The sequence below is a fragment of the Pseudopodoces humilis genome, chromosome 7, assembly GCF_049639895.1.
Source record: "Pseudopodoces humilis isolate 2021_Gansu_Grassland_sample_001 chromosome 7, ASM4963989v1, whole genome shotgun sequence".
Taxonomy (NCBI): Eukaryota; Metazoa; Chordata; class Aves; order Passeriformes; family Paridae; genus Pseudopodoces; species Pseudopodoces humilis.
Genome location: NC_142206.1, coordinates 24767288 through 24792193, shown reverse-complemented (window position 1 = coordinate 24792193; position 24906 = coordinate 24767288). Strand labels below are relative to the sequence as shown.

Below are 24906 nucleotides of genomic sequence, written 5' to 3'. Positions count from 1 at the left end.
CTGCTTCCGGGGCCGCCCCCGCCGCGCCCCGCCCCCGCCAGCCGAGCCGGGCCGGGCGCGGGGGGGGCGATGGGCGGCGGGGCGGGGGTTTGAGGGGGCGGCGGCGGCAGCCGGGCAGGTAAGGGCGGGCCGGGGCTGTCCCGAGCGAGAACGCGGTTGCCGCGGTGTGAGGAGCAGGGGTGCGGTCAGTTTTGGGGGGCCCCGGGAAGGAGTCGTTCCTCGGGCGCTGCGGCGGTCGGGGGTCTGCCCACGCGTGGGTCTGGCGCTCCGCGGGGCGGCTGGGGTCGGTGTGCGGGGTTCCGGCCGTCCGCCGGGGGCTGCTCGGGGGAGCTGCCGGGGCTGGCTGCGGCACCGGTAAAAAGGTCCCGGTGGCGCCGGGGAATGAGAGCGGGCGCCGGGAGCGGCGCTTGCCCCTTCGTCACCCGCCGGGGAGCGGCGTGCGGCACCCCCCCCGTCCCAGCCGGGGGCTCCCACGGGCACCCGGGTCTCTGCTTGGCCGGCAGTGAGGAGCATCGCTCTGCACCTGGCGAGGGCTCTGCGTGGGGAAGGGTAAGGTGTGACCGAGGGGGCAGGGACAGCCCCGCTCCGCTCGGGGCTGAGCGGCCCGTGCCCACTGGCTGGGTGCGGAGCAGAGGAGGTGCTGCCCTGGGAGCACGGAAAGGTTGGGGGCCTCGGGGACGGGGGCTTTCATCCTCGCGTCCGTGCGTGACTGTCTGTCCCCGCCCGGGGCCGGGGGGACCGGAGCGGGGAGCAGAAGGGCGGTGGTCGGGCCGTGCAGTGGGGGCTCTCCCGGAGCCCACGCAGGACTCGCACAGCCCTCGCCGCGCTCAGTGTTTGCCGCACCAGCATGGGTGTCCCCGTCCACGGGCGGGAGGAGGCGTGGGGCCCGCCTGCCTGCAGCCTGTTGCAGAAGTGGCTCCAGCCTGTGCCCGGTCCCGCGACCTCGCTCCCGCCGTGCCGTGCCGTGCCGTGCCGTGCCATGCCCCGGCTCTGCTTCCCGCTCAGCCGAGGCTGCCGGCCAGCGCCCCTGCCCGCAGCCGGGCCTGGCTCCGCACGCTGCCCGGGGCAAAGATCGGCGGTGCCCGTGGGCCAGGAGACGCTTCGTGGCCTCTCGGGTGCGCACGGAGCTGGGCCGAGCCGCCCCTCCTTCCTCCTGTCCGGTTACCTCCGCACAATGGGCACAGTGTGTGCCTGCGGCTTCCTCGGCGGGAATTACAGTTGCATGGGCAGGCACTTTATCCTTCCTGATCTCTCCTCTTCCCCCCAGGGTTTGTTTTCCAGCAGGCTGAGTTCAAAAAGGGCACGAGATACCGCTGGCAAGCAGTCTGGCGCTAAACAAACCTTTTTAGTCAGAATCACATGGATTAGACCCAACTTTCCATTCACATGCAGTGCTACCTGCGAGTTTCTCTGAATTTCACGGTGGCTGGGCTGCTACTGTAAGTGCGAAGGCGGCTGAGATAGCACCCGAAGCCCGTGACCGAGGTCTCCAGCACAACTCGCCGGGGTAGCTGTGTGCTACTGGTGACTCTGGGGGCATATCCAGTGCAGACTGCCAGAGCTGCTCTCCTTCAAGGAGATGTTCTAGCTCTGCCAGACAGCAATCTGAGAGCCGGCTGCCTAGGAGACTGCCAAAGACACCTTGTCTTCAGCCAGAGGTGAAGCTTGATGCACAAAGTCCTTGGGCTACTCTGAACAGCACAGCTAGAGTCTGTCCCTGAGTAAGGAGTATTTTGGCAGATTCTTCCTCTTCCCCCCTTGCCCCCAAACTCTGTCCCACCAACTATCATGTCCCCTTTTGTTCATCTCCTGCTTGCAGCAAGTTTGGAGGACAGTCTGAATAGCATCATGCTGCCTTTTTATGGTAAATATGTTGCAAGGGAGCACTGTAGGATGGGCGGCTTCTCAGAGCAGCAGCAAGTGCATGAGACTGGGCAAGCCTTAAATTGCCTTGGCTTACAGTGCCCATGGTGTGTGTGGTGGCAGAAGGTGAAAGGATGGGTTGAGGGACTAGTTTCTCTCTTGACTGTGCCCAGAATGATCTAGGAGCAATTCTTGCCTTAGTGCTTACTGTCAGTCTGGGTGCTGAGGGCTTGTGCTTACTGGAAATCCACTGGCTGTAACCGAGGCCAAATAGTTCCAGTGCTCTGATGATGAGGGGTGCAGGCTCAGCACTAACGGTTAGAAAAGAAGTAAACGAAAAAAAAAAACAACAAATGTTCTGCCAGCCCATCTGTGGGTACAATGCTGAAGTCCAGCTTGCTTGGCTCTCAGTGTCTTGCTCTTTGCTCAGATCCATGAGACCATGTCATTTCTGGGAAGCCTGACTTCAGGTGCAGCACTGCCATGGGTATAAGGCACTTCATCCTAAGTAAGCCTCAAAGCACATCTTTCAGAGCGCTGGGGTGAGGATGTTTTCGTACAGTACCTGCCAGGGTTGGAGCTGGGGAGCAGGATGTGGGAGAATACACTCAATATATTGACGCTGTGTCTTGGGAGATGGGTAATTGGGGTGGGAAGTGGATATTCTCCCCAACCTTGTTTTCCTACTGACCTTCCCCTGCCAGAAGGGAAGTAGCCTGGCAGTATGAGGTCGGGGATGCGGATTTTTCTGGCTGTGGTTGAAAGCGAGCAGTTCTGATGAAGAATGAGATGGCCTTTCTGGCCCTGTCTCTTTAGGGCATCCCTTCCTGCCCGTCTCAGCTCTCACACCATGGTCTGGTTATGTATTTTCTTTGCTTCTGGATGAGCTCAGCCAATACTTTGGGATAGCTAGGGATAAATTACGAATTGCTCCAAATAACCTGTAGATGGAAGCGTGTCCAGGGAGTATTTTAATCCCTGTTACATGAACCCTGCCTAGAATGGAAGGCCTCATTCACTCATGATATCCCACTGGAGGCCAACACCTTTCATGAGAGCTCCAAATCTCTATCCAAATGAGGAGACAAGGGCAGTGAAGCACACCAGACTCTGAGCATGGCAATGCTGGTGGCAGCTTGTAGTTCTGATCTTGGAAAGCCCTCCTGGGGTCTGGAAAGGCAACAGCTGGCAGGGGAAGCTGGTGGTGTAGTACCTAAGTTCCTAAAGTGTTTCTATCAGATCTGTTACTTGAAGCAGTAGTCTGACAGGAAGGGAAACCCAGGTCAAACAAGCTTAAGGGGCCTTTTTATGTGTGTTTTGACTTAGAGGCATTTTGTTGCTGTTCTCTGTTGGGGTGCCCCTGCCCTTCCCAGCTTAGCTCAGGCTTGGCATCTCTGGAGAAAGACTCTTTTTGGCTTCCCAGGAGGAACAACATGTCTGGCAATATGTGCAGAGCCCTGCTGTGAGATACTGACTGCCTCCTGCCTCCAGATGCCTTTTCCAGAAAGCCATTTAGAGCCACAGATTGTTACTTGGATAACTCCCTTCCCTGATTCATTAGCAATGTGCAGTCTCTCCTGTAATACTCAAATCTGCCTGTGCCAAGGGCTGAAAGGGAGAGGCCATGTCTTTTAATAACCATGTGATGCAGTTGGAAAAAACTTTTGGACACATAGTTCTCTGGTGGCCTGAGTTGATGGAAACACTCCAAGGGAGAGATACAGCTGGGCCCTGAGGGAGAGGGCACTGCAACTGCTTTTGGATGTGTGAGGGGTAACTGCTTGAGCTTTCTGACCTTCCTTTCACCCAGCATCACCCTAAGCTCCCCTGATCCCACCTGGAGAAGGCAGCAGACCTGGAGATTGGTCCCGCCACGCCGCAGATCTTGCAGGTCCTGTGTGTGGTGTTGTGTAAATAACTGCTGGTGGCTGGGTTGAGGCCGTATGATGTGGGTTTCACCCTGGAGATGAGGCTCCTGCCCTGTGCAGATGGGAACTCTGCTGTCGCAGAGATGCTGTGGTGGATCCCAGTGGACAGTGCTGCTGTGTGACAGGCACATATCTGGATCTCCCCACTCAGAGATCTGATCTCTGCTAAAGGGGCCTTTGCTTTTCAAGCTCTTTGCTGTTAAAAGTACTCAGTGCTGTTGCCAATAGCTTCTGCTTCTTAGCCCAGCTGGAGGGACTTGGCTTTTACCTGCTGAACTGTTCCTGGAAATGTAAAGCTCTGGTAGCACCTGGGTGAGGGCTGTGGGGTATATGCCAGGAGGGTTTGGCACTCTGGTTTGTATCCTGTTCCTACTGCTCCAGAAGTATCCATCTCTTGAGTTTCCCCTCTTAGACCCCTTTGGTTGGGCACAGGAGCTGACGGATCAGGACAAGCAGTGGGGATGATGGAGGAGACAGATGTCTGTTTACTGACGTGTGCTGTAGGGTTCATACACGTCCTCTCTCACTGGCTGCCGCCTCGTAGCCAGAAACTGAGGGAGACTCACAAAGCAGAAGTTTTGATGGGCCTTGTTGCTGAAGAAGGGTTCTGCTGAGCAGTGCAGTTCTGTACTTCACTATTGGAATTGCTGGATTTCACTGTTCAGGTAGCAGCTGTTGTTACTATTTTTTATTTCCAGCCCTTGTTGGGATTGATGTCACCTCCCTTCTGTATTGTGCTGTGCCAGGCTGGCCTAGGGTTTGCTGTGGCTAGAGGGGTGCAGGCATACAGCACACTGCACACTTGTTTCTCAGTTTGGGCTTTTAAAACACGTGGGACAGACCAGATACATGCTTTTAGTAATTTTTTACCTGCTTTTAAGATCTTGCTTTTGCTGCATCTTAGAGTAATGATGTGTGGATAGAGTCTTTAAATCAAAATTCCCAACTCTTCTGCGATTCCTTTGCCCCAGCATATTACTATGTCTGTGCTTCTCTTTTGGGCTTTCTCCTGATAAGGAGCTAAGGATCCTTCTAGCCTCCTGGGAGAAGGGCTTATCTATTTCATCCTGGAGTTGTGGAATATGTGTGCCCAGCTCTGTGGCAGTTGGAGGAAAGGGGTGCCCTGGCAAAATCCCAGCAGAGGAAGAGGATTTCCTCTGAGGAGGAGTAACGTGCAGATTGCTCTGCTCTCTTCAGCACAAGTAGCGTGCATGATGTTTTTTGCCTGCTTTCTCTCTCCTCTGCTTTTACTCCTTCTCTCTCCCTGTATGCATCTCTTTGGATAAACTCTCTTAACTGCCATTATGGGGCTGCCCAGGGCATGTCACGGAGGCTCAGGTTACTGGGCAGATAGTTAATCCCTTTATTGCCTCACAAGTTAGACACTTGCTGCTGCTATCATGTTTGGGAGGGGGCCAGAGAACTTGCATCCCTCCCCCAGTTCCTGATTCTGCTGAAGGATTGGTGTGAGGACTCTCACGTGTTGCGATGGGACACGGTGGCTGTGGCTTTGCCAGCAATTCTGGGGACACGTGTATAGCCCTCCTTGAATGGGTGGGGAATGTGCCAAGGACAGTGCAGCAAACTGGGACTGGGAATATGCAGCATGCAGGTAGTTGTTCTCCCCTGTGCTGTCTGGGTAGCCTTGGGTGACACTGAGCCATGCTTTGTGACAGGTGGAGGACAGAGACAGGACCAAGGTGTTGGGTGCAACTCTCAAACATGCAGCGGCCTGTCCTCAGAGCTCTCTTATGCAGGAGCTCTTCACGTGACTATCTTTTGGGTTTCAGGTGACAGCAAGCTCCAAAACTCTCAAGTACAGCTGAGATGTCTTATCTGCCCTTCAAGCTGAGAATCCTTGCTTAGAGGGGGGTCCTCACAGGCACCACCAGGCTGTGCCGACTTCTCCAGCTGTTCTAGCCACTCCTGCAACATTGGAAGCCTTCAAAGGTTAGTTATCGTGCATGTTAAGTAGATGGTTTACATGTGCTTGCTCCCTTGCTGTTTTAGTGCTTCTAAATCGGTAAAGAGGAGATAATTGTGTGGCAGGACTTGGCTCTGTGGGTATTTGGGACCTATGGGAGGCTCTGGAAACAACACTGGCACTTGTAAGCCCAGTTCCCTGGAGGGAAGGACCAGATTCTCCACAGCAATCCTTTGAATAAAGTGTGATCCCATCTCTGTGGCTGTTCACCTGAGTGTGCGTGTCTGGATCCTTTTCCCCAAACTCTACTACGGTCTAGTGCTTATTTCTCGTGTAGTGGGCAACAAGTCACTGGGACCTCGACTGAGGAGCTGGAACAGGCTCTCTGGACCAGGGAAAATGGGAATACCCCCTTCTGAAGGCATGGAACTTGTGCTGGCATTGTTCTGTCCCAGCAGCTTCTTTTCCCTCTGTCTGCTACATCAAGTGTTTCTTTGGGGCCACTGTTCTCAGTAGCCACCTCTCTCTCCCTGCCCCTCATTAGTGTAGGGCTTGGCATGCCAGCAGGAGGGAGCCTCAGCATGTCTACGCCTTGATCGGATTTGTCAAGGCTCCTTCCCTTTTCTTCCTGTTCATTGAGGTCTGAAACAAAGCAAACAGAGGAGACGAATTCCAAAGAATAGGAGTGAGGGAAGAGAGGAACGCTGGAGTGACAGGCTGCCCCTGCACACACACACCCCCTGCCTTGGTCTGGTGGGGCAGAGCTGGTGGCAGAGCATTTTGGGAGGTGAGGCCATTCCTTGGCACTCCTATTCCCAGCTCCAACTGCCTTTCTCCCAGTGCTGTGCTGTGGGGCTCCTATTCTTGCTGCTCAGGTAGCTTCCAGAGCCTCAGGCTTGCTGCCTACTCTGCACAGGCACGTGTGCCTGTGCACAGCTTGAGGGAAGCAGGGCATTATTTGAACTGCTTTGTTTGTCTTGGGCTGTGGTAAAAGGTTTCCCTCTTTACCTGTGTCAGGAAATCTTCCCCTGCCAGGCAGATCCAAAGAATGGAGCTGAACTTCTGGCTTGGTGTCAGAGCAGCGAGGCTCTGGCCCCTCCCCATCTTGGAGCCAGATAAGTGCTGGAACAAGGCTCTTTTGTGCAGACAGGTGTGTGAAGTGGAGGCAAACGTGCTCTGGCACTCATATTGTTTCCCAGGAGGCAGGAGACTAGGGAGGGGAGTCATGGCCAGCCAGACAAAGCTGCCACAGGTAAAGCTTTGTCAAGTCTGATAGATCTCCCTGCTTCCTCCTTTGTCATCCCCAGGCCATCACAAAGTTTGCCCTTCATCCTGTCCCTGCCATAGATTTGATCAAGGAAGGCAATAGGATGCTCAACAGCCCCAATATAAAGCACTTGTGGTGAAATACATCCCTGCTAGTAACACCCTCCTCTTTGCATTTAAGCCATGGCCTCTTCTTTCCTTTCCTTCTTCCTCCTTGTTCTCTACCTTCTGGCAATCTTTGCACTCTACTGTTTAATTAAGAGCAGAGCAAAGTACTTTGATTCCAAAATGTGCAGATTAAGGGGTTACTAATCCTCTTCCTCAATGGGTGCTCACATCCTGTACAGCCTGTTATCAAGCGTCTGTTCCCTGAGTGGAAACTTGGCCAAGCTTGAGACCTCTACCTCTCTTCCTGCTTGCTGTGCTGAGGAGGAAGGGTGAGGGGTGACAGGAGAGCCATGGGGGGAGAAGCAAAGCAAGCTGTGGGCTTACAGAATTCTCAAGGTGGGTTTGTAGTCAGCACTGGTGATCTTTGCTTTTTGTGTCCTGTCTGGTTTTGGTGCTCCAAGAGCAATAAAGCAGGGGTTTGGTGTTTTTCTTTTGGATTTTTTTTTTTGAGTGCTGTCTTCCTATTCTGACAAAATAGCCTTTGTGTCAGAGGAGGCAACTGCTTCCCTTTGTGCATGTGCTGGTGTGTTTATTTGCTGGGTGATTGGGTTCAGGTGTGTGCCTTCCCTGTGCATAGGCCCCTCTCTTGGTTTCCCAGGAGTCTCTTCTCTGCTCTTATTCCCAGTTAATGCCCAAGTGGAGCAGCACTGCTGAAAGAGCAGGGCTCCCTCACAAGAGTGGGAGGTTGGTGCTTGGCAGTGCTGCATGAGGCCGGTTGTATTCTCATCTGGGGAGTCTGAGATCCCTTTACTGGTGTCAGTGAGAAGGGGAAGGGGTGGAGTATTTGTGGATCCAGATGGAGGCACCAGGAGGGAAGACAGTAGTGAGGATGAGTGTGGTGGGAAGGGTAAGAGTCCTCTTGGAAGCATCCTGGAAGACCTGATCACAGGATGCTCTTATACCTCTCCTGGTGGAGGCTGGGCACTGCACAGAGGTTGCTGTGGATTGCAGAAGACATGAGCTTTTGTCCTCAGCCACTCTTCTGCTGCTCAGTTGAGTTGAGCTATGCTGTTTCTTCCCTGCCTTTGTCCTTTGGTGTGCAAGTTCAAGGTTTAGCTCAGCAGTGTGAGAAGCCCCAGGGACAAGGAGCAGCCAGAAGGGAGGAGGGCTAGTAATGGGTTTGGATGTTGGGAGTATTCTCCTTTCCACTGCCTGGCTTTGGGAACTGCCCCCCCCCCTCCAGGATCCACTTTTTTTTGGGACACCTCCTTTTTTCGCCCCCATCAGAAACTACCTCATTTCCAGTTTGAAAGATGCCCTATATGTTTTTTTTTGCCAGTAAGTTTTTTTGTCTTAGCCTGGACAGCATTTTTTTCTCCACAGTGTTATCAGAGTCTCTTGGCAAATGTGCAAGCTTCTCTGTAGCTCAGAATCACTTCTGGTCTTACAAAATGCCCAGGGCACCCTGAGTGGATGGCACTACTGCTGCTTGGGTTTTTTAGAGCCTGCCCTGAGCCATTCTGGTTTGCTATTTATAGTGCAGTTGTTCCATTCCTGTGTGGACGAGCTCTGCTTTCAGCCTCGCTTGGGCACTGAGGGCATTGGTGCCAGGAATAGCTCTGGACAGGGAAGATACAGGAGTGGCTGCTGGAGCACAGCTCCCAGTGTGGGTTAGTCCCTTGTGGAAGAGGTACCAGGCTGCATCCATGAGCTCAGCTGCTTTTCACACAGAGGAGGGGGATTGCCTTTCCTTGTCACTCAGTGCCTTGTGTGTGCCTGGCTGCTGGACTAGAGCTTGGCATTGTGAGATGGTATTTGGAAGAGCTGGTCCAGTGACCAATACTAGCAGGACTAGTGAGGGACCGTGGTGTCATGAGCTGATGGCATGAAGCTGTATCAGCAGAGGATTATGTTGGTTATTAGGAAAAACCCAGAGGGTTACTGGCACTGGAACAGGCTCCCCAGGGAAGTGGTCACAGCACCAAGCCTGACAGAGTTCAAGAAGCTTATGGACAGTGCTCTTAGGCACATGGTGTGATTTCTGAGGTGGTCCTGTGCTGAGCTGGGAGTTGGACTTGATGATCTTTGTGGGTCCCTTCCAGCTCAGGATATTCTATTATTCTGTGCTGGGCAGTTGACATGGGAAGCCCTGTTCCTAGCATGTGCTCCAGGCAGTGATAGTGACCTTGTGTGTCCTGAACTGCTGCCCACTGGGTGGGTGGATCCCTTGTGACGGGGTACCTGACATTCCTTGCACAGGACCCTGCTCTCTTCCCCCCAGGGAGTGTTTGCTAACCCCAAGGGAGCTCCAGCTAAGGCCTGAAAGGAGCCTGCAGCACAAAAAAAATCAACACACTCCTCAGCACTGCTGCTTGGGCAGAGCTGCTCCAGTCTTTTGGCTCTTCATGCTTTCAGCTTGTCTGGAGTCCAGAGCTGGACAAATAATTAATTGCTTGATTTAGTGCCCAAAATGAAAAGCTGGAGGGAGAAAAACTCAACACAGACAAATTTGAGACCCTTTATCTTTTCTTTTAAATGAAATGCAGCTCAATTACAAACAAAACAATGCAAAACGAGACTTTTTTGCTTGGAAAACAAAGCATTTTGTTCTTGTCCAAAACTTGTAGTGAAGGAGCAAATAGCTCTGAGCTGTCTGGAAACTGCAGTTTTCAATCAATAACTATTCAGCCAAAAACACTTACCCATTTCTGCTGGTAACAATGCAGAGCAAGCACCTGACAGCTTGGCTCACAGCCATGCCCCTGGCACCTCCCCAGAGGTGGATGGTGTCCCTAGTTCTTGTGAGCTTTTCCAGGTAGAGTGCCAATATGGGGGGTTGTTGGAGTCCCTTTGTCTCCTTTTTCGCTGTAATTAACCTAATTAATTTTGCCTGAGGTGATGCTGACTCGACAAGCATGTGTAGGGGGTAGATTTGGTCTGTTGTGCTGGGATATGGTCTCCTTTGTCCCATCAGGGAGGACCACCTGGTGCAGGCTGTTCAAAAGTATTTCAAGGAAGCCAGGGGGATGTGGGGTTTTTCCCAACCCATGGGCACTGCTAGCTGGAAACTTGGGGTGTCAATCCCACACAGGATGGAATTCCCACCCCTTGCTGTATCAGCATGCTGCCTGCTGTGTGTTCCAGCTGTGCTGATGGCAGAGCTGGAACTGCTGGAGAGCTTGCTGCAGGCTGACTTGGATAAAAGCTGGAGCTCCAGGCTGCCGACCCTGCTCAGCTCTGACCCCAGGAACTGTTGCAAGCCCGCAGCAGTGAAAGTGTCAGGAAATGGCAGAATGAACAGGTATTGATGCCCATAGCACATCCGGAGACCAGGACACGGTGAACTTAATGGATTCAGAGCTGGGCATTAGCTGCAGCACAGACATCAGCAAAAATGCAGATTGTAGAAACCTAATCCCATCAGAGAAGAAAGGAGCTGGAGATCAGCCCCTGTTGCTGCTCCTGTTTCAAGAGGCAGTTGGGGTCCTCCTGCACAGTGCCCAGGCCTGGTCCCTCCTGTGCAAAGCCGTGCTGGCCAGGGAGGCGTGAGGAGGAGATTTGATTCGGGACTCTGCAGCCTCTGTGTCTGTCCTCAGTTAGGTTTGAGCTTCACTAGGCCCAGAAAAAGGCCAGTCAGTGTTGATACTTCACCTGCTGAGTATCCTCTTAGCATCAAACAACTTGGAGTCCAGGGAGGTAAAGCTGGAAGCAGTGTGTTGAACACCTCCTCTGGGAGTTTCTGGGGGGTCTTTACAGCTTCTTCTTGGGCTTAAGAGGTGTGAGAGCACTTGGGGACTGTGTTGCTGTCTGGGTGGGCCCCTTTTTTTTTGCCTGAGAGCTGTGGCGAAATGCAGCTGCCCAGCTTGTAAGCACTGCAGGATGTCTGCTAGGCTTAAGCCTCCTACGCCACACTTGCACATTCTGCTGTGGCACTGCTCTCCCCACGCGTGCCCTGTGTGCCCTCTGTGGTTGTGCCGGGCAGCTGAACCCAGGGCCTGGTTGCGGGCAGGGGAACTGGCTCTGCAAAAGCAGACTGTGTCTAGCAGGGCCTTGTGATTGGAGTCCCTGCCAACAGGAGCTGCTGCCCTGATACATTCCTGGGTTTCAGACATGAAGAGGTAAGCAGCAAAGCATTCCTGTGTCAGACCCAGCCTGAGCTTGCTAGTTTCCTCTGGAAACAAGGAAACAGTCTGGTGACAAGAGTCTGTGCTTCAGCCAAGCTTGGAGCTTCAACACCCTTCAGAGACCTTTAGCTATTCTTCCCCAAGTGCTGTGCTTCTGCCAGAGAAGGAGAAGATGGCTTCTCGGTGTGATCGCTGCAGAATGAAAAACTGAACTCAGAGTGGCAGAATTGCGTGTGTGATAATCTTATAGGCCTGAGAAGAGCTTGATGTTTGAGAATGAGCTGTAACTGAGGCACAGCTGCCTGTTGTCCCAGGAGGATCCTTTCTGGGATTTTCTCAGCAGTTTGCTGGTGTCTGGGGACAGTGGGGAGACAAGAATGCTTCCTCCTTTTACAGCATGTGCTGGTATCCAAGTCTCTGGGTGCTGCTGGATCCCACCTTGCCAGAGGTTGCGCTTTCCAGGGAAATACAAAGGTGAAACTCTTACTTAAGGTTTGCTTATCATAAGACTGGGGAGGGAGGGACGGCATGGTAATCCGGAGCATGGGGTTTTAATCCTGCTCTCCTGGCCAAATTCCATTCCGCCTCTGTAAATTCCTGCAGCTATCCTGCTCTGCACTGCCTGTGTGGTATCTGTCGCTGGCACAGCCCCCCTCAAGCGGCAGCATTTCAGGCGTGGGGAGCAGGACAGGGAGCTGACCCTGAGTCATAAGGCACTTTGTCAGATGGGTGCTGGAGTACACTCTTTAAAGGTGATCTGCTGAATAAGGAACCAGCCTGGCCCCTCCCATTTCTTTGTAAGAATAAAAGTGATCGTCCCCAGTTGCCTCTCCTCAAAGTATGGTGCCTTTTCTGAGTTGCCAGTCTGGCTGTGCAGCTCTTATCACAGCTTTCAGGCCCTTTCTCACTTTCTGCAAACCTGGGAAGCTGTTGTTTTGGGCTTCTACTGAGGCAGTCTGAGCAGGTCAGCTAAACTGTCACTGTTCCAAAAATGAGACCTGGGAGAATAATTTTCAGTTTCTGTCACCTACAACTAGGTAAGAGAATAGGCACCATAGCTCCATGAAATCACTCCTCTCCTGGGTGTCCTGCAGCTCTTTACTGGGAACAGCCAGGTTACTTCTTCACTTGTAATGCCTGGAGGGGGAGGCAATAGAGGGGGCAGCAAGCCTGGGGCTGTCCCTGTGCCCCTCCAGGCCGCTGGCTTGGTACCCACAGACTGTGTAGTTGTGCCTCAGCGTCCCTCTGCAGGTACACATTAGCTCTAGAAGGGACAGGCTGATACACCCACCCTGCCATGGGCCTTACTGCCAAATGTGATGTGGGAAAACAGAGCTGCTCCCCTCTGTGCTTGCAGGGCTGGAGGAAACACAGTAATGTGATGGCAAAATTTCCACTGCCAGCTTTCCCTAAACATTAACTGCTCACCTGATTATTACTGAGCCGTAGAGAGCGAAGGCCATTCAGGCTGAGTGATGGAGCCCACAAAGAAAAGGGGATTTCCTGCAAAAAAAGTGGATCTTGGAGGAGTGGAGTGCCAGCACATGGGCAGCTCTCAGGGGGAGACTGGGGCAAGCAAAGTGACTGCACTTTCCCAGGAATGAAGGTTGCTTATGCATGGAGGGGTGGCTGGCATACAGCCAGCTTTGGGCTCCTGCCCACACCTCAGAGGTTGGCGTGAACATGCACTGGTGTTTGTGCAGCTGCCCAGCTCTGCTGGCATGACATTCCCTGTCCCCTGGCCATTGTCCTGTTGTCACTGAAGGCAGGGTGTCCCAGGCATAAGACCTGGGTCCTGCCTGCCCCTTCCCCAGTATCCACTGTCAACTTCTTCCAGCTTGAGAGGGGACAGGGGTGCCTTTTTCTGTCCCAGTGGCTGTGTCCTCTGATCCCTGCTGAAGCAGGAGCAGCTTGCTCCTGGGAAGAATGTGGGGGAGGGAGGATAACCTGCTGTGAGCAGCACTTCTGCCCTGCACCCGCGCTGGGGCTGGAAGCTGGCAGTATTGGGAAACCTCTCGTCTTACTGCTGGCTGTGCTTGTCTGGTGAGCAAGGAGACTGAGGAGGGAGGGTGGAGAGGCCCCAGGCCATGACTGCAGGGACGCGTGGAGCTAGGAGCCTTGTGTGCTGTGCCCCTTGCCAAGGAACTGCTTCCAGCCTTGCCCTCTGCTTGCTGTGCTCTAATGTTTCACAGAGGACAGGCTGTGTAGCTGCCTTCTGGCTTGCCATCTTCACCCCCGTGAACCCCTAAAAATGCCCATGCCTGTGCTCCCCATCAGCCTACCTGTTCCTGGCCTGGCTGGAGAGGACCTGGCTGGGTCTCAGAGCACTCAAAGCCCCTGGTGCTGGGAGCAAACAAGGTATGGTGGCCATGACAAGCGTGTGGAGAGGCTGTGGAGCAGGAGGCTCCTCTGCTGAAGCAGTGCTGTTGGCAGTGGGTTGCAGGAGGTCTGGACTGCTCCCAGAGCATGGGTAAGCCCTGCGTGGCCACTGCCTCAGCTGGAGCACATGATGGACACCGTGGGGTGGGGGCAGGACAGTTCCAGGAGCTGAACGCGGTGCCCCGGGGCGGCTGAAGGGGAGCGAAGGGAAGGGCCCTGCCCCGGGGCGCCGCTGGCTCTGAGGAGCAGCAGGACTGCCCGGGCGTTCCCTCTCCCTGCTCGGGCTGGGCTGAAGGGCGCTGCCGAGGAGCCGCCGCCTGTTGCAGCGGGGCTCTGCAAGGGCAAGCAGGAGCTGCCCGGGCGGGAGGGAAGCGAGCCTCCCGGGGCAGCCATGTGGGTGCTGCTGTGGCTGCGCGGGCAGGCCGCGGCGCGCCTCGCCCAGGGCTCTGCGCTGGGGGCAGCTCGCAGTGCTCCGCATGGCAGCCCTCGGCCTGCTGCCGCTCCTGGCCTCCTCCCACCGCAGCCGGCACCGGACACCCCCGGGGGGGGAGCTACAGGTAGAGCCTCTCTGCATAGTTAGCATTCCCAGCCCCGGCCTCCTGCTCCTCCTTCCACCATCCTGCTCACTCCTGGTGCGCTGGGCAGGTCTGGTTGAACGCGGCACCCTTTGAGTGAGCCCTGCTCTTCTGGGCCAGAGCAAGGATGAGACAGCAGGAGAACAGTCCTTTCCCTTTCATGTCCACAGTGGGGCTTGCATTCTGCTCAGTGCTCTGTGGCCACTATCTCTTCTCTCGGGGTAGCAGCAAGGTCTGCATCTCACCCTCGCCATACCTGTCCCAGGTAGGCCGTGGAGCTGCTCTTGGCCAGTCGTGGGGAGAACAGGTGGGCTGTGCCGCCGTCCCGGGGCCCCCAAAGATCTCTCAGCGGGGACAAAGTCTGCACCTGCCCCAATAAAGGAGACGGCAGGTGCTAGGAAGGGGATAGATAATCCTGGTGCTTCCTTTTTTTCTCTGTGAAGGAGGGATATTGAGGCTTGGGAGTGGGAAGGGAGCTGGAAGGAGGATGGATGGATTCCTCCCAATTTACTTTGGGCAACTCTGCGCCCCTGGCGCTGGGGGCTCTTGAGTAGAAAGCGAATTTAATCTCTTGTTTTGTTTGTTCTTTCTTCCTCTGAAAGGGGGGCCGGCGGGGTGTGCGGGGGGAGCTTGGGTTTGAGAGCGGGGAGGAGGGGGAAAGTGTCAGATCTAGAAGGGAGGAGTAAAGGGAGGACGGGGAACGGCAGCCCCGGGAGGGAGTAGCAGCAGTGGGCTGCCAGCCGGCTTGGGAGGCGCCGGGGAAGGAGGAGGCGAGGGGAGAGGCAGGTAAGGAAATCAGTGCCTGGGGGGTATGCAAGCAGCCAGGTGAGGAGCAGGACTAGGGGTGGCAGGAGGGGTGAGGGTGCTGTGAGGTGGGGGATGGATGGATCCTCTCTGGGAGAGGTTTTGGAAACTGACTTGCTGCTGGTCCCACAGAATTGCCATCCTAGTAGTGTGTTCACATGCAGGCTGGGGACAGTATCATTCCTGCAGTGAAGGGCCATTGGGGGCAAGTGGGAGCAGGACGGGTGCTGCTGTGTGCCGTCACCTTCTCTCTGCTTTGTTTGTGCTAAAGTTGCTTCCCTGCCCCTCAGCTACCCCAGATGCTGGGTTCTGGCTGACCTCCCTGGCCTTTCCTCACCATGCCCCCCTGCCATCCCCCTCCAGCCTGGCCTGAACAGCCCTACAACTTTGTGTGAACCTCGGCATGTGGGATGGGAGACAGGCTGGCAGCAGCATGTGGAGACCTCGCCATGCCCATGTGGCTGTCTGTGGTAGAGAGAAGGGGTGCCTGGGCCTGGTGTGCTCCATGTGTCAGCTCCCCCTTCCCCTGCCATGCCTGTGCTTGGCCTGCTCTATAGAACACAAAAGCAGGTCAAGCCCGGGCCTGGCTTGCAGGGAGCTGTGATGCCAGTAGACACCTTCTCTGCCAAGAAAAGGGGTGCAGCTCTCAGGGGCCGTGCCTACTGCCACGGGGCTTCAGCTGTATCTCCAGTGGACTGGCGTGGCCATGCCCCAGCCCTTGCAGAGCCTGGGTATCCCTCACCCAGGGTGGATGGGGCCATCCATCTGCAATTTCTCCAGCGGGCTGGAGCTAGCACTCCCAGGGGCCGCGGGGAGGGTCGGGGGGGGCGGTCTGTGTTCTCCTAAGCTCCAGCCCCCGCGGCCCCATGGGCATCTGCACATCAATGGGCTCCAGCGGGGTGTGTGCAGGGGGGAGCAGACCCTAATCCGGCCCATTCAGCCCGACGGCAGCTTTTGTTGTCCAGATGTTGCTGCGCCGAGGGCGCGGAGCCTTGGGGAGGGGTGCGGAGCGAGGGCATGCTGCGGCGGGGGGCAGGGTCCCCTTCCCCGTGGGGTCTCTGCCTGCCCGGGCACCTGGCTCCGCGGGATCCCGGGCACTGGGAGCAGGGCTCTGCCCGGCGGGGGAGCGCATGGAATGAAAGCGGCGGCACACGCGTGGCAGAGCCGCGGCGGGGCGAGGGGGCTGCCCCGGCCGCCCGGTGCCCCAGTGCTGTCGGGGAGCGACTTCCACCCAAGTGTTTGGGGTTTCCCATCGAAGTGGGCGGGCGGCGGCGCTCGGCTGCGGGAGTTTCCCGAGCCCCCCGCCCTGCGTGGGCCGCGCTCCAGCCGAGTCTGCGGGGGAGGCACCGCGCCCCTCCCACGGGCAGGCTCCGGGACTCGCCGCCCCGCTTGGGAGGGCCTGTTCGCATTTTTACCTCTCCCCTCCTCTGTGAGCCCTCGGCCTGTGGGATGGCAGGGAGCAAGGCACAGAGCTGGGGTAAAATCTCTTGGAAACTTCCTTCCTATCCCCATTCCTCTCCGTGTTTGAGGTCCCCTCCGACAGGCTCTGCACTCCTGTCTGGAGAGCGGGACAAGGCTTGGGGATGCAAATATTCCATCAAGGGCAGGAGTGTACTTTCTGGAGAGGTAATGGGTGTCAGTTTCGCTGTTTCTTTTGCCCAGGTACTGTCCTGGAGGGAGCAGGTGATGGAGGATGTCCTGCTGGGGAGATGTTGGCACACCTGGGTGCAGGCTACTGGTGACACCTCTGTCTTTTCCCCTGTCCCTTGCAGGCTCTAGGATGCCTGGGCCAGCCGGACTTGGGTTGCCCACCTGATCCTTGCTGCCTATGTCCTGCCAGCACATCATGTTGCGCTCCTGGCGCATGAAGCTGAAGTTGCTACTTGCCACAGTGACCTTGGCCATTCTCCTCTCCTGGCTCTACCTCTTTGTGGGCAGCCTCGAATGTGAGTGAGTCCTTCTCGTCCTCCTCAGATCAAGGGATAGGCTGCAGCAGAGGGTGAGCAGTGGTGGATTAGGCCTTGGGGTGGTTGCTCTAGCCGTGCAAGTCACTGCAGTTGCATCTGACTTGAGGACATCTCCAGGGACATCTCTAGAGATCAGGGGAACAGAGCTGAGATGTTGGCTGGGCACCTGTGAGGCGTGTTGGGACCTCTCAATTGTAGCTCTGCCCCACCATTCACACCTGGTCTCTCCTGGCCTTGCCATGCCCTTTGCATGCCCGTCTCTTCCACAGATGGCCGCTTCCTCCTGCTGCCACCCTGTCTGGGTGAGCAGCCGAGCCGGGATGTGGAGCGGGAGGCGCTGGCCTCACGGGTGCGCAGGGTGGAGGAGGAGAACCAGCAGCTCCGGCTGCAGCTTGGCCAGGCTCAGGCGGAGGGCAGCGATGGCAGCCCGCAGTGGGGGGCTTCTGCAGAGGACAGAGACCCCCCTGGGGGCAAGAGGAGCAACCACACGGCCTGCCCCAAGCAGCGGACAGTGCACAAGTGTGAGGTGGGTGATGACACCGGCAGAGTGGCATTGTGGATAGGGAATGTGAAAGGGGAGGCTGGGACCCTGTGGAGCATGGATGTATGTGCAACTCACCTGGCACTGCTCTCCCTGTGCTCTGGCCATGCTGGGGCCCCATCCTGGCTCTCCACGGTGCTCAGTGGGTGAGGATGTCTTCCTTCTCCAGAGAAGGAGACCAGACAGAGGGAATGGTAGCAAGACTCCTGCTCCCTCGTTCTGAGTTAGGGAACTCCCACCTCTCTTTGAGGCTCCTTCGCATGGGAAAGGTTGGGTTTTGAAGCCTCTCCCTGTAGTGTGGTTGGTCCCAGGGAGGAGCTGACAGCCCCTGCAAGGAGGGCGTGTCCGGTCTCAAAAAGGCACCATTTGTCTTTGGGCAGCTCCTTCACGTGGCGATTGTGTGTGCTGGGCACAATGCAAGCCGGGACGTGGTCACCCTGGTGAAATCCATCCTCTTCCACAGGTAATGGGGAGATGTGCCAGAGGCCTGCTGGTCGGGGTTCTCAGATGAGCTGCTGCAGGCTGCAGCAGGGCAGTGCTGCAGAAGAAGGGCTCTAGGACCTCTCTCTACCCCTTGTGCCACTGCTTAGAGGGACAGAGGGGAATTTGTTTCACACAGAGGGTTTTTTTATCATTTGCCCTCTCAGCTGATGTCTGTCCCATGGTAGGGATGGGGAACTGTGTCCTCTTCATTCTGTTGTGATGCTGAAAGTTGCTGTGCTTGCCCTTGGCAGGAAAAACCCCCTTCACTTTCACTTCATCACGGATTCAGTGGCCCACCAGATCCTCCAGACGCTCTTCCAGTCCTGGATGGTGCCTTCCGTCCATGTCAGCTTCTACAATGCCGATGACTTGAAGGCAGGTGCTTGCCCTCCCTTTGCCCTGTCCCAAGCCAATGCTTAGAGGGTCAAGGGGAGCAGCAGAGAGGGATGAGTGGATGGAGAGTGATAAATTTTTTCTTGCGGATCCCTGGCTCATCCCCTCCTCCTCTGGGCTTGTTGCTGGTGCTGCTGAGAGGGGAAAACAAGGCTGGTACTGGTGGGGTGGGGAGGTGCCTTGCTGTAGCAGAGGCTCTTGTGGCAGAGCTGAGTGCCCCAGTGAGACACTGGGTTCCAGGTGGGGGTTCTGGTGGCTGGGGGAAATGCTCCAGGCTCTGCTGGCTCCACAGCTCTGTGTGCCTTTCTGTTGCTGGCCTCCTCTGCATGGGGTGCTGGGACACACAGGTGTCCTGCGTGGGCAGGTGAAGGGCATGGCTGTGCCCAGCCCTGAGGTGTGTTGCCTTGCAGCCAGAGGTGTCGTGGATCCCCAACAAGCACTACTCTGGCATCTATGGGCTGATGAAGCTGACACTTACCAAGGCACTACCCTCCAACCTCTCCAAGGTCATTGTCTTGGACACAGACATCACGTTTGCCACTGACATTGCTGAGCTCTGGGCTGTCTTTGGAAAGTTTTCTGGTGAGGACAGGGTGCCCCTGGGGCCCTGGCAGGGCCTTGGATGCTGGGCTCAGGGTGGCAGTGCCTGCCTGCCATGGCACCAGCACAGTGGGTTTGCTTGGGCCCTCTGAACCAACAGGAGTATGAGCTGTGTCCATGTCCCTGTGTTTCCTCAGAAAAGCAGGTGATTGGGCTGGTGGAGAACCAAAGTGACTGGTACTTAGGCAACCTGTGGAAAAACCACAAACCATGGCCAGCCCTGGGACGTGGCTTCAACACAGGTGAGTGTGGGCTGCCAGGGTGGGAGGTGCAGCCTCATGGCACGTGCAGCTGAGGTTCCACTTGGCACAGGGAGACTGGGAGAGGCTCAGGTAAAGTAGGGAAGTGGTGGGCACAAGAGGTCTGCTGCAGCAGGGTTGTGTGGGTGGACACAGAGAAGTAGCCTGTCCCAGGGGCTGAAGGCATGAAGCTGCGCCTCAGCTCTGTAGTGGCTGGGTGCTCTCTCCATGACCCAGTGCCCTCTCTTCTGGCACTCAGGGGTGATCCTGCTCCTGCTGGACCGCCTGCGGCGCCTGGGCTGGGAGCAGATGTGGCGGCTGACAGCGGAGCGGGAGCTCATGAGCATGCTCTCCACTTCGCTGGCTGATCAGGTAACTGTCCCTCCTCTGGAGCAGCTTGGTCCTTCTGCATTCCTGTAGCCCTGCTGGCACAGGGGATCTTCCCCATCCACTCATGCACTCACCTTATGTCGTAGGATATCTTCAATGCGGTGATTAAGCAGGACCCATCCCTGGTGTACCGGCTTCCCTGCTTCTGGAATGTGCAGCTCTCTGATCACACCCGCTCAGAGCAGTGCTACACTGAGCTCTCAGATCTCAAGGTGGGTGGGGTTGCAGCTTTTGAGACTGGGGAGGGCCTGAAGGACAGTGCAGGCACTGGAGGTCCAGGGGAGTCAGCATGGGGCCTGAGGGCTTGGGGAGCCTGGCACTGCTGACTTCCCTTACATGGGGTGACACACTACTGCTCAGGTGATCCACTGGAACTCGCCCAAGAAGCTGCGGGTGAAGAACAAGCATGTGGAGTTCTTCCGTAACCTCTACCTGACCTTCTTGGAGTATGATGGGAACCTGCTGCGCAGGGAGCTTTTTGGCTGTGCCAGTCTTCCCAGCCCACCCAGGGACCAGGTGAGGCTGGCTGCGGCTCTGCCTCCAACCCCAGAGCTTTGGGTGGGCAGAGACTTCAGGCAACCTCCCCTGGGTTTTCACTCTCCCTCACCTTCACGGTGTTGCAGTTGCAGCGGGCGCTGGAGGAGTTGGATGAGGACGATCCCTGCTATGACTTCCGCCAGCAGCACCTCATGCAGCACCGCATCCACCTGTTCTTCCTGCAGTATGAGTTCCTGGCCTTTCCCAGCTCCACCGATGTCACCCTTGTGGCCCAGCTCTCCATGGACAGGTACTTGCTACTAGGACAGGTGGGAAGTTGGAACCCACCTCCACTCCTCTGGGCAGGCTCCACAGCTTTGGAGGTACCAGGGAATCTCATTTCATCTTCCTCATGCCAGCATTTGGCAGTGAGGAACAAAACCCCAAGCTGGGAGCATCAGTTCTTCCTGCTCTGTCCTGAGTCGGGCATGACTGGCACGTGGCTCTCTGGAGGTGCCCAGTCCTGGGTTTGGCTCAGCAGCTGCCGCAGGGCAGGTCTGGCTCTCAGGCTGTGCTCTCTGCTCCCCAGGTTACAGATGCTGGAGGCCATCTGCAAGCACTGGGCAGGCCCCATCAGCCTGGCGCTGTACATGTCGGACGCCGAGGCGCAGCAGTTCCTGCGCTACGCCCAGGCCTCAGAGGTGCTGAGCGCCCGCCGCAACGTCGCCTACCACATTGTCTACAAGGAGGGGCAGTTCTACCCCATCAACCTCCTGCGCAACGTGGCCTTGGCCAACACGCAGACGCCGTACGTCTTCCTGACAGACATCGACTTCCTGCCTATGTATGGCCTCTACGATTACCTCAGGTAAGGGTTTTTCCAGCTGGCTCTTGCTCAGCCTGCTGGGTTCCTCAAGCACCAGAGTTTTCAGGAAATGCCTTGGGCAGCAGCTCTCAATATGCAGAAACTGTTTCCTTTGTGTTCCGCCTCGGGGTCCTGCCCTTACTTTTGTCAGACACCAGTGGATGAGGAAGGAGCTGTGGCTGTGAGGGTTGCCCTGTTCCTCCTGTCCCTGTGTGGTACCACTGCAAATTTTCAAAACCCATTAATACCTGTGTGGTATGGCTGAGGAAGGAGGCTGTGGCCATGCCTCACAGACAGGGAGACCTCACACCCTTCCTGCTACCACAGGAACTCCATCCAACAGCTGGAGCTGCCCCAGAGGAAGGCAGCTCTCATTGTGCCGGCATTTGAGACCCTGCACTACCGTCTGACCTTTCCCAAATCCAAAGCAGAGCTGCTCTCCATGCTGGACATGGGCTCCCTCTACACCTTCAGGTAGGGACTAGCACTGCCCTGCCATCCAAGCAGAATCCAGCTGTGTACCCTTGTGCCTTGGGGCTGTGCAGCCCCTGTCTGAGAGGGGGGGTAGCAGACCCCCTGCATCCTCTACTGTCTCAGTCTCTCATTTCCATCTCTTCCCATAGGTACCACGTGTGGCCAAAAGGCCATGCCCCAACAGACTACGCCAAGTGGCGGACGGCCACCGTGCCCTACCGCGTGGCGTGGCAGCCAGACTTTGAGCCTTACGTTGTAGTGAGGCGAGACTGCCCCAGGTATGACCAGAGGTTCGTGGGCTTCGGCTGGAACAAAGTCTCCCACATCATGGAGTTGGATGCGCAGGTGGGTGAAGGGCTCCTGGCACCGCGGAGGCGCTGGCAGCTGGGGGCTTGTGGCTGGGCAGTGACGTGTTGGTACCGCCAAGCCGATGATGGTAAGGGCTGCTGCTTTATCCCCAGGAGTATGAGCTGCTGGTCCTGCCCAATGCCTTCATGATCCACATGCCCCATGCCCCCAGCTTCGACATCTCCAAGTTTCGCCTGAGTGCGGGGTACCGGGGCTGCCTCCAGACACTGCGGGAGGAGTTCCACCAGGACCTGTCACGGCGATATGGGGCTGCTGCACTCAAATACCTCACTGCCGAGAGGAGCCTGTGATGCCTGGGGACAGTGGGTGTGGGGTACGAGCAGCACACTGGAGAAGGGAGGGCACAGGGCCTCCCTCCTGCCCCTGCCCACCGCTGCAGCCCAGCCCGAGGGAAGGGAGTCGGCAGCACAGCCTCTCCAGCCCACCAAAGGGATGCCTGTAGATAAGATGGAAGACATCAGCTGCAAGAACAGGCAGTGCCTGCTGGTCAAGCTGCTGCAGCCTTCCTGTGATACAGGGGAACCTCCCCATGCCAGGAGCCAGGGGTGGGGTCTCCTCCCTTCCCCTTCCTAGCAGATGTAGATTCTTCATTAGCTCACCTCACCTTGAGGCCTGGCTCCTCCAGAGATCTGGGAGCTGTACCTTACCCTGTTCTGTCTCTGCTCAATGGTCCCAGGTCTCACTCCTCCACACACTCCTCCGGGGCTTTGGTGAATTGGAGATGAGGTTTTGGAGCAACCTTTTACATACTTTGTGGAGCAGGCTCAGAGGAGGCCTCCCAGCACCCTAGGAGGAGCAGCCAGGGTGTACTGCGAGCAGTTGGAGCCTTGGTACAAAGCCAGATCAAGGCTGGCTGGTTAATGGGGGGAAATATTATTATTCCCCATCTGTATGGAGTCTCCAGTGGAGCTGGCCCCATACAGGTGGTGTGGGGGGTCACCCAGAGCAGGCTGGGCTGTCTATTGTTCCCAGCAGTGGGCTCCCAGGGTGGACCTGCACCTCCCAGCTGGGAGCAGCCATGCTGGTGACAGACCCTGTCCTGTGCTGGTATTGCCCCATGGGGCAGGGATGCCAGCCATCCCCATGGGCAAAACAGCAGCTTCATGGGCCAGCACAGGTGGGGACCACCCTCCTCCTCCTCAGCTCTTGGCAGCACAGTTGTTGCCATCAGCAATCAGGGACGTGGCTGACACTGGACAAGACCATAGCTGAACACTGGCAAGAACCCTATGCTGGGAGCAGCTTGACTGGACACTGTTCTACTGCTATCACACACTGGAGCACAGAGGATACATTGCTTTCCTCACACTATTTAAATTATTTAATAGTTTCCTCATAAGAATTCCATAATTAGGGTGTCTGGGTTTTTTTTTAAATCTTTTCTTCTTCCCAGATGATTTTGCTGGTGGCCCTGGAGGCTCTCCAGGCCAGTTGCTGCTGCAGTTTCCACTGTTCTCTCCTTAGCTTTGCTCTGGGCTGCAGGGGCCAGCTCTGTACAGGGTGAGGGTTTCCGTCCATGGTGGGAGCGGCTAAGAGGAACCATAGAAAGCGCGGGATATGGGAAGGGCACAAGCGCCTCTTGCTTATTCTCTCTTTTTAATTTAATTTTTAAATTAAAGCTTTTTTATTCTTTTTCATATTCTTGTTAAAACTGTCTGGTTATTTATTTTTTTTCTGCTGTATGCCTTCATGTGTCCCCTGGAGGGAAGGGAGCAGGAGGAGAGCAATGGAGGAGTAGCCCAAGGCACACAGGTGCCCTGCCAGCTCTGAAAGGGCTGGTGCTGCTAAGGTTGGCTTAAGGCTGATGGTTTCTGTGCTGCAACAGGACCCAGGCAGCCTGCCCGCACAGCCAGCACCCCTGCATTGGAGCCTGGGCCATCATGGCTTAGGCACAGAGTCAGTTTAATCACACCCAAGTAGAAGAAAATGTGGTTTCATGTGGCAGTGCTGCAGCTCGTCCCCAAGAGCCTTGACTTTATAAGACTTGGGCATAAAAGGCAGCTTGGAGGCCGCATGAGACACCAGCTTCACATCTGCAGGGGGGAGGACGAGGATGGTTTGCCAGGAGCAAGTGTTGAGGCTTTATTTGGGAAAGGGTTGTGAAGATATTGCTCATCACTGTGAAGCCAAGAACAGCTCCACCTCACCAGTCCCTAGCAAGCAGCTTTCATTTAATACAGCCCAAGCTCACTGATACTGTGCTGCTGCTGCACTAAGCAAGATCAGAGGGTTAGATCAGATCTAGATATTGCTAGAGCCATGGTGGAGCAGTGCTGAGATGGAGCAGGCCTCTTCCAGATGATTCTTTGGTAGATAGGAGGCAATAGAAATGCTGGTTGTTTTGGAAGGTGTGCTGCTATGTCTGTAGCAGGAGGGCTGTACACTATAATTTTCAGATAATCCTTCCCAGCCTGGACAGTTCCTGTACCAAAATGTTCCTGCCAGGGTGGAGGTATCTGGAAGTAAGCCCAGCTTGGGTTGGTCTCCATGTGCCCTCTGCCGGGCAGCATCAGCTGGGAGGCACCCACAGAGTCAAAGGCACAGTGATTGAACTGAGCACAGCCCCTTTTGGAGCCAAAATTAATTTCTCCTCATGTAGTGCCCTTCTCCCTGCCAAGAAAACGAGCCAGGGTGTTACACAGCCCTCGCACAGAGCCATGCTCAGAAGCCCCTCCTGGGCGCTGGAGGCTTGCTATGGGCACTGCTACAACCCCTGTGCCTGTGGGACCCACTGTCCCCACCTGGTACATACAGCTAAGGAGACAAAAGATTTTACTGTGTTTTATTTAGTAAAATGTTAAAATAAATAAATACAAATTGATCAGATGCTCTGTACCCCCTCCCCCCAACTTTAATTTGCTAAAATCTAAACACATTTGTACCAAAACTGAAACCACAAGGAACTTGAAGGCAGCAGATACTGCAGATCACTATGAGCATCAGGCTAAAAAAAATAGAGATATTTAAAAAACCCAAACCAGTTCACAAGTGGGTGTTCTCATGGTGTGATTCTGTGACAACAGAGCAGTACCAGTCAGAAAGGGCATTTTACACCAGGGCCTGCAAGGAAGGGAGATTGGTGGGGAATGGGGCAGCACAGGTGCCACTGGCTCACGGAGGACAGAGCCCATGGCTTT

The 24906-nt window shown here is 55.8% G+C and overlaps 1 protein-coding gene across 11 annotated transcripts; it reads left to right on the top strand.

The window, feature by feature from the left end:
• Positions 1-37: 37 nt before the first annotated feature.
• LARGE2 (LARGE xylosyl- and glucuronyltransferase 2) lies at positions 38-23408 on the top strand. 11 transcript variants are annotated; one of them, XM_088058035.1, is made up of 16 exons: positions 38-118; positions 5582-5741; positions 16744-16917; positions 17208-17464; positions 17860-17942; positions 18214-18341; positions 18770-18937; positions 19093-19197; positions 19454-19566; positions 19671-19796; positions 19945-20100; positions 20214-20371; positions 20651-20929; positions 21254-21400; positions 21550-21745; positions 21862-23408. In XM_088058035.1, the coding sequence occupies exons 3-16, from the start codon at positions 16800-16802 to the stop codon at positions 22057-22059; spliced, it is 2232 nt and encodes a 743-aa protein (XP_087914161.1). In that variant the 5' UTR covers positions 38-118; positions 5582-5741; positions 16744-16799; the 3' UTR covers positions 22060-23408. The 11 variants fall into 11 exon arrangements, with proteins under 11 accessions (XP_087914161.1, XP_087914150.1, XP_087914155.1 ...); XM_088058024.1 differs by having other exon boundaries at positions 20208-20371; XM_088058027.1 differs by lacking the exon at positions 38-118 and adding an exon at positions 163-179 and having other exon boundaries at positions 20208-20371.
• Positions 23409-24906: the final 1498 nt, after the last annotated feature.